The sequence below is a fragment of the Pteropus medius genome, unplaced genomic scaffold, assembly GCF_902729225.1.
Source record: "Pteropus medius unplaced genomic scaffold, Ma_sr-lr_union100, whole genome shotgun sequence".
Taxonomy (NCBI): domain Eukaryota; kingdom Metazoa; phylum Chordata; class Mammalia; order Chiroptera; family Pteropodidae; genus Pteropus; species Pteropus medius.
The window spans coordinates 2034841-2042749 of NW_024350923.1; the positions used below are offsets into that span (position 1 = coordinate 2034841).

The following is a 7909-nucleotide window of genomic DNA, read 5'->3' on the forward strand; positions in this document are numbered from 1 at the left end:
CGGGGAAGGAAAAAACCCTTTTGCGAGCTCATCTCAGTCATATCCTTTCTATGCGGCTCTCTTCCTGTCCTGCACAGGTGACCGGGAATACATCCGGGACATGAAGGAGAAGTGTTGCTATGTGGCTTTGGACTTTGACAAAGAACAAGCGCAAGCCAACTCGCCTTCCTGCACACAGAAGTATCAGCTGCCTGATGGCCGGGAGATCAGCCTTGGGCCGGAAAGGTTCTTCTGCCCCGAAGCGCTTTTCCACACGGACCTCATAGGTGAGCCATGGGGTGGACTGAGGTGAGTCACATCCAGACAGATGGCTGGGCTCACTGTCAGGAGAAGCCAGGGCGCTGGGAGGGGATTCTAATTTGAGCAGCATGTGGTAGCAATTTCAAAAGTTCCTCCTTATGAAGCACCTGCTATGTGCCTGTCACTTTGCTGCCCATTGTATGTGGGTTGTATCCTATAATCTTACTCCAAAACTCATATCGTCCTGTTTTACAGATGAGGAAACCCATTAGGGAATGTTAGGTGTTCGTCAAATGTGATTAGGTGGTGTGCTGGACTGCAAGTTGTTCATTATGTGTTATTTACACATCATTTATAAAATAATTTGAAAATTAGAAATTAAGGCAATTCGAGCATAAATGCAAAAACAATAGATTTGGAGGTAGTTTCAAAGATGTGGCGAGTCTGCGGCCATGCCACCTTCAACAAGCCTGATCCCGTCTGATCCCAGAAGCTAAGGAGGGTTGGGCCTGGTTAGTATTTGGATGGGAGACCACCTAGGAAGACCATGTGCTATAGGCATAAAAAATAAAAAAATAAGGGATTGTAAGCTGACAAGGTCCTTGCAACCTGTGAGGTCAACCAACGGTTGCCTCACCTAAAAAGAAAAAAAGCGACGGACCTAGAAATTTTAAACAAGCATCGAGTTGATTCCATCGTCTCGTAGGCACGGCAGAACAGGGGGAAATGGGCGAATTATAAAATTCCTGTGGATTGGGAAAATGAGGTGTGCAGGGTTGTCGGGGAACGCTAACTTTTTCCTGGAATCAAAATTGTAAAATAGTCGGTTACACCCATAAGGGACGGGGTGGGGGGCAGTCAAAGGGACCTGACCACTCCCCCAGGGCTAGCACCTAGTAAGGACATGGCGTCTCTGTCTAGTGTAAGGGACCTGGGCTCACCTGTTTCCCTATCAGATTGTGGTGGTTGAAGGCTTAAAACCAGGCACGGGCCCCCCAGATACTAAGCGGATCCCTAAAGATGCCGCCAGGTGAAGTTCTTCACTCACGACGTAGCAGGGTGTGGGCGGGTGGATGATGGTGGGAACAACCGTGACCGTGATGATGGCAGAGCATTTGCTGCTCATGCTCATTGGGCCCGGTGTGTCCTCAAGGGTTTCTGTGAATTCACCTTGCGGTCCTTATTCCAAGGTTAGCGGGCAGGAAATATGACAGATGAGAAAAATTAGGGACCGACAGGCACAACCTACCCCGCTCAGAATCTCCCAATGTTGACAGACAGGAATACAACTCACTTATTTTTTAAGGGCTGTTCTCATTATACTGGAGCTTATTTGGGGGGAGCAAAGAACAAGCCAGGAAAGGATGTTAGCGAGACTTACGGTGGGGGTCATTTTGCAATATATACAAATATCAAGTCATGGGGTTGTACACCCAAAATGACCATAACGTCGTATGTCAATCACACCTCGATCAAGAATAAATAGAGAAAAATAAAAAATAAGAGACAGGAATAATCAGTATAATTTTTCAAAGCCCACCTGAGCAAAGATACCGCCCTTAAAGAGATCCTTTCGTCAAGTAATTGATAGGAAGCCATTAAAAACTTAACAGTTGCCAGAACATTTGAATGTAAGTTCTCTCGGACGGAAGAGGAGAATTAATACTTTTTATGTTTCGGTCATTAGCGGCTGAGTCCCGCGGCCGTGCCTGGTCTGTTGACACCCACGTGGGCCTGGAGGTGGGGGTGGGAGGGTGGGGCGGATGCTTGCCCACTGCACCCAGAGCTGTCTGAGACTCGGGGAACCCTGGGCGGGTGGCCGGCCGAGCCTCGGGCCCCCAGCTCTCGCCCCCTGTGCCCGCCCTGACAGGGAGAAACAGCCTGGGCATCCACATGACCGCCTTCCGCAGCATCAGCTCCTGCAACCCCGCCCTCTGGAAGGTTCTCTTCCGGCACGTGCTCTTGTCCGGGGGCACCGGCTCCTGCTTGGGCTTGAGGTTCCGGATGCAGAGAGAACTCTCCGCCCTCGTGTCCCCTCTGATCAACGTGAAGGTGCGTCCTCCCAGCCTCGGGCAGGGGCTGCCCGGGTTGTCTCGTAGATGTTTCTGGCGGTCTCTGAGGGGCCGGGAACGGGCCGGGTGCTGGGGGAACATCGGAAAACAACAGCGACACAGTCCTGGAGCTCGCCTGCCAGTGCGGGGGAGGCGACAGACAGCGCAGGTCCCACGCCGCAGACGCCCTGCTGCGTTGGAAGGGGCTGGAGGCGGGGAAGCAGGTCGGAGGGGGCGGGGCTGAGTGGCGATGGGGGGTCTCCTGGGAAAGGTGGCGGGAGTGAACAGCCCTGGGGCAGCCCAGAGGTCCGCTTCCTGGGGGAGCGCTGGGAAGGCTGGCTGGGCTGACAGAGGGAGAAGGGGGGACCCCATCAGAGGAGGCCCGTAAGGCTTTTCCCCTGAGAGGAACTGGAAGCCGCTAGGAGGTCTGAGCAGCGCAGTGACCGCGCCTGGCCGGGCCGCGGAGAAGGGCTCGGGCCGTGGGCCGGCGGTGGAGCTATGACTCGGGACACGTGCTGGCGGCACAGGCCAGCAGGGCAGAGGCGGGGGGTGGTCCAACTCCAGACGCACGCCGAAGTCCAAGGCCACAGGGTTTGCAGGGAGGTCGACGCAGGCCGTGAGGGACAGGAGCCGGGAGCGTCTCCCGGGGCAGCAGCCTGGACAACCGGGGACACGCAGGGGCCGCCGTGTGATGGGCCACATGGCGGGAGGAGCAGCTTCGGGGACATGTGGGGCGGTCCTTTGGACACGTGGAGTTTGAGGGGCCTCCGATCCGTCGGAGAACAGATGTCGGGGTGGGCTGGGCGTGCCAGGCTGCTGGGGCACATCGTGGAGCCGTCGTACAGACAGACGGGGCCCAGGGAGGGGTGTGGACAGATGGGGACAGGGACTGAACTCGAGCGATCCCGCAGAGGGAGGGACGGGGAGGCTGAGTTTCGGGGTGGGGATCAGAAGGCTGTCCTCCCGGCTCGGTCCCCGGAAGGCCTGGTGTTCGGTTTCGTGTGTTTGTTTAGCTAAGATGCAGGCGGGGTAGGTGACCCGTCCAGGGTGACAGCCCGTCGATGGCAGAAAAGACGTAACGGAGGACCCGGGAGCCTGGCGTCGGCTCTCCTCCCTGCTCGAGGCCTGACCCTGAACATGCTCCCATCCCCGTGCCCCCGCCACGTGCCTTTATTTTCTTCCCTTAAAAATTCAGCAACATTTCTTCTCTTAACCAATACCATGCTGAGCACGGGTCTGTGGTGCCACAGAGCCAGCACGGGCCCGCCCCGTCCCCACCTCCGCCCCCTCCCCGGGCGTCCTGGACCCTCGGCCCAGTCCCTGACTGCAGCCACGCTGTCTGTCCTGTTTTAGAGAAACAAACGCTTTCTATTGTGATACCCCAAGCGCACTGAGGACCGTGGGTGAGCAGGCCAGGACAACTGTCTGACCTCGAGCCAGTGAACCTGACCCTCCGAGGTCAGCGGTCCAGCCTGGCAGAGGGGCGTGGCCATGTTTGCCACCTCCCAGCCCAGAGCAGCCCCCACCCGGATGGGAGGAGGGCGCACTCGACAGACAGACATCAGACAGACAGACATCAAGCAGGAGGGGGGACGTCTCCAGAGACGCTGACGCCCACGTGCAGAAGGGATTTCTCTGGGGGATTAGAGAGAGCACTTGCGGGTTTTTTGTTTGTTTTTGCCTTTTTTGTTTATCAGCATTTTCTAATTTTTCTAAAAATACCTATGGCTTACGCATGGATGCTATAGAAGTGTACACGCGTCACGGATTTTGAAGTGAATCTGAGGAAGCTACCGGCGGAAGGATGCGGACCCCTAAACATCTTTAAAGGGTAGAGGAAGCTGTATTTTTCGGGGGAAGAAATGACTGCCCAGGAAGTTCCTTCAGGAGCTGCTATTTTGTGTCCCCAATTTACTGTAGTATTTTGACTCTGCTTTGTGTCCCCAATTTAGTGTAGTGTTTTGATTCTGATTTCTCTCCCTCTCTCGCCCACCCCCTCCCTTTCCCACGCCCCCCACCCCCGCCTCTTTGACCTCACGCAGGTGTCTACCTGTCCCTATTCCGTATACGGCGCCTGGGTCGGTGGCTCCATCCTGTGCTCACTGTCTACCTTCAAGGACATGTGGGTCACCAGCATCGAGTATAAGGACTGCGGTTCCTCCGTCATCGGCAGGAGATCCTTCTGATTTGTGGCTTTCTGGACCCTGTCACCTGTCCCATCAGTATCACCTGTAGGCTGAGCCTCGGCTGGCTGCACTAATCAGCGTTCAGAACCAACTCACACGTGAGGCGGGCGCTTCCTCCCCCAGGCTTCAATAAAAAGGGTCATCAAGGCTTCAGCATCCTGGGGAATGCTCCCGGGGCCCTCAGCACATTCATGCACAGTAATCATGGGGAGGGCATTTCCGGGGCGCCTGTGTGCATCGGCCAGGATGGCTGAGCGGTGCTGCAGTAACGAACACCCCCCTAAATCTCAGCGCCATAAAACCAGTCTCCTCCTCACCCACGCTGCTTGTCCATCGAAGGTCAGTGGAGCTCCCCGCTGCATCGTCCTCACCCCAGAATCCAGCCGACGGAGCGACACCATCTGAAACACTGTCATTCGTTGTGGGTGAGCCTCGGAGTGGCCTGTCCTTGGCAACAACGTGCCCCAGCCCAGAAGGGGCCCACGGCACATTGGCTCACAACTAAGTAGTCGGAACAAGCCACGTGTCCCCCGACAACATGAGGGGCCGGGAAGGGCCATCCTGCCTTACAGGAAGCAGGGCACAGACACTCTGGTCCCACGGGGCACAGTTAGGATGCTCCCAGAGCACACACGACCGGGGGGCGTTTCATCCTTCAACGAATTTAATACTCAAGACGTGGCAATTTCATGAGGCAGCAGTGGGAGCTACGAGAAGTTCATCACCTTGACCGAGGCCATGGAGACGGTGACAGGGAGTGTAAATCTGCCGGTGACGCCGCAGGGCTGCCAGAAGCTGCGCACAGAGAGGACACAGGAGCGAAGTGACCGTGGACAGCAGAGCCGCCGCCCCTGGGCTGGAGACACAGGTTTGCAGTGAGGAGGGGCGGAGCTGTGGGAGAGTCCCACAGGGGCGCTGGCTCATGAGGGTTCGGGCCGCCGAAGGCGAAGAGCAAATTCCACCAGCGACATAGGCAGGGTGACAGATCCAGGATGCCACTTAAATTTGAATTTAGTTTGTTTTTTTAAATATTGATTTATGTATTTATTTATTTAATTTTTTTTAGGCGAGGCAACCCTTGGTCAACCTCACAGGTTGCGAGGACCTTGTTATTTAATAAGGGAGCTTACGATCCCTTATTATTTTATTTATTTTTTATGCCTACGGCACCTGGTCTTCCTCGGTGGTCTCCCATCCCAGTACTAACCAGGCCCGACCCTGCTTAGCTTCCGAGATCAGACGGGATCAGGCACATTCAGCGTGGCGTGGCCGTAGACAAATTTGAATTTAGAAATACAACCAATAACTTTAGAATGAGTATGCCCCAACCATTACACACGCTTTTATTTCCTAAATCTAGCCACTCTACATAAAAGAAAGAGGCTCCGCTGAGCACTGGAATTCTTACCCGCAGAGCTGTCACTAGAAAATAAGGGGACGAATCCCACGAAGGTGAGAGGAAGAGTTATATTGAACCAAAAATCCCCTACCTAGTCCAACTGGGGTTCAAATGGTGGGAAAAAATACCTTGGCGACAGGCAAAGGCTCAGAAAACTTCCCACCAACACGCCCTCTCTCAAACTGCAAACCGAAGATTCTGAGATGGAACTCAAACAAGCCGAGAAAAAGAAACAGCCACGATAAAGACGCTAACCCAGCTTAGAGTTTAATGCAGCATTCGTAAAATTAAGAACAAAAAGTCTCAGAGGATCTCAGAAAACGGGGTGGCTTAGAGGTAGGAAGGAGAATGTGGAATTATGGAAAATACATCAATTAAGTCTAGATAGGAAGCAGCTTAGAGATGTGTGTTTCTAGTTCAGGGCATAGTAAGCCACTGCACCCTGCACACTGAGTCTTGGTGTTCCAGGTCTGCTTACTCCCCCTGACGTGAAGTGCTGGCCGGTGCTTCTTCCCCAAACCCTGCACACCTGCCCCGGGAAATTCACGCAGGGGACAGGCACCTTGTAGCAGCCACTGCTGCATTTCAAAGTAATATTCCTATCGTGGATCGTGGATCGAACACCGCTGCAGATGTCAAACATTGGTTTGCTTGTTTTTTCAGTCATCAGATGTTTCTAATTTTCTCTGGCCTGAAAACAAGTATCATTCTTTCGGTAAATTTGGAAACGTTAGTGAAACTTGCTTGCCATTGTGTTTCTGGCACATAAGATAGTCCGATGTGACCATCTCACCCGCTGCTCTCAGGCTCAAACCACACAGACACCCCTCCCCTTGATAGTGAACTTGGCTGGAGGTGGTGGCAGGTGGACGTATAGATCAGGGTAGCAGACCTTAGCGTAATGATGCCTTCGGTACCTGTACGTGGGTGATGAGACCCGGAGGGGAGCTAAGGCAGGGGAGCCTGTGCCCTTTGTAATTTTCTCAATTTTGCACCATATGCATGAAACTTAAAAAAAAAAAAAAAATTCTTTTGAGTAACTTAAGGGTAAGCAATGGGAAAATAGCAACAAATGGGACATATAACATGAAATAACACAAGCAAGTTGAAGATGAGGTGATGAATATGCCAGAAAAAAAATGAGAACAAAATAAGCAGATGTCAAAGAAATAAAATTCAAGCAAAATCATTAGAAGAATCAGAGTCATTTCATTGACACAGGCGAGGGGCGGCCGGCAGAGCGTGAGTCGCGCGTCGCTCACCTTCGGGGTACACATTGCTCCGAAGTACATCAGGCAAAGGGAACGAGGTCTAGAACGTGCCGAAAACGCCTTCAAACCGGGATGACCGTGCCCCAAACCGAACTCCTCATTTCTGCCCCAGTAAATGACAGCGCCATTCACTGGGGCGTCAGCCACCATCCTGAAAATCACCCCGACTTCTCTCTCATACGTGAAGCATCAGCACGTGAGTCGACATGCCCTCTGTCGGGGGGTCGGCAAACCTTCTGAAAAGGGCCGATGGTAAACCCTGTCGGCTTTGCGGGCAGCACGGTCTCTGTCGCAGCTGGTCAGCTCTGCCCCGTGGAGCCACTGCTGCCTCAGACAACGGGTAAATCAACCCGTTTTCCTTACCTACCACCACCACCGATCCGGGCACCGCGGCCTACTTTAGTTACAATCTCTCCTCCCAATCTGTATTTTTGTTTTGTGTTTTAATTTGACGTGGTTTCGTCCCTTTTCAGCCAGGGTCTGCTGGTGATAAACTCTTGCCTATCCGAGAATGTCTATGTTCTGTCCACACTTTAAAAAAATTATGTTGAGGTATATATAATTCACATACCATAAAATTCACCCACTCGAAGCGTGTAATTCAGTGTTTTATGACATATTCAGAGTTGTGCATCCGTCACAGCGATCTAAGCTTGGAACGTGTTCATCCCCCCAGAAGGAAACCCCAACCCTCTCAGCCGCCACCCCCATCGGCCCCGCCCCCAGCCCCGGCCACCACCTTTCTGCTCTCTGTCTCCGTGG

The 7909-nt window shown here is 53.4% G+C and overlaps 1 protein-coding gene, 1 non-coding gene and 1 pseudogene across 7 annotated transcripts in view; 2 read left to right on the forward strand and 1 right to left on the reverse strand.

Annotated features, from left to right (window-relative positions):
• Positions 1-7626, forward strand: part of LOC120584702 (actin-2-like) — a 10003-nt gene extending 2377 nt beyond the window's left edge. The window contains exons 2-7 of one of the 6 annotated variants that reach the window (XM_039840580.1): positions 78-266; positions 2111-2292; positions 4334-4902; positions 5172-5345; positions 5838-5929; positions 7098-7626. In XM_039840580.1, coding sequence (XP_039696514.1) covers positions 78-266; positions 2111-2292; positions 4334-4477 — 515 coding nt within the window. In that variant the 3' untranslated portion in view covers positions 4478-4902; positions 5172-5345; positions 5838-5929; positions 7098-7626. Of the gene's footprint in view, positions 1-77; positions 267-2110; positions 2293-4039; positions 4295-4333; positions 4903-5171; positions 5346-5837; positions 7075-7097 lie in introns of those variants that run through there. The other 5 variants (XM_039840583.1, XM_039840582.1, XM_039840579.1 and 2 more) reach the window with 5 other exon arrangements.
• On the forward strand, positions 683-801 carry LOC120584904 (uncharacterized; annotated as a pseudogene).
• On the reverse strand, positions 5636-5754 carry LOC120584905 (5S ribosomal RNA). Its single transcript, XR_005648175.1, has one exon. It is a non-coding gene; the product is annotated as a 5S ribosomal RNA (ribosomal RNA).
• Positions 7627-7909: the final 283 nt, after the last annotated feature.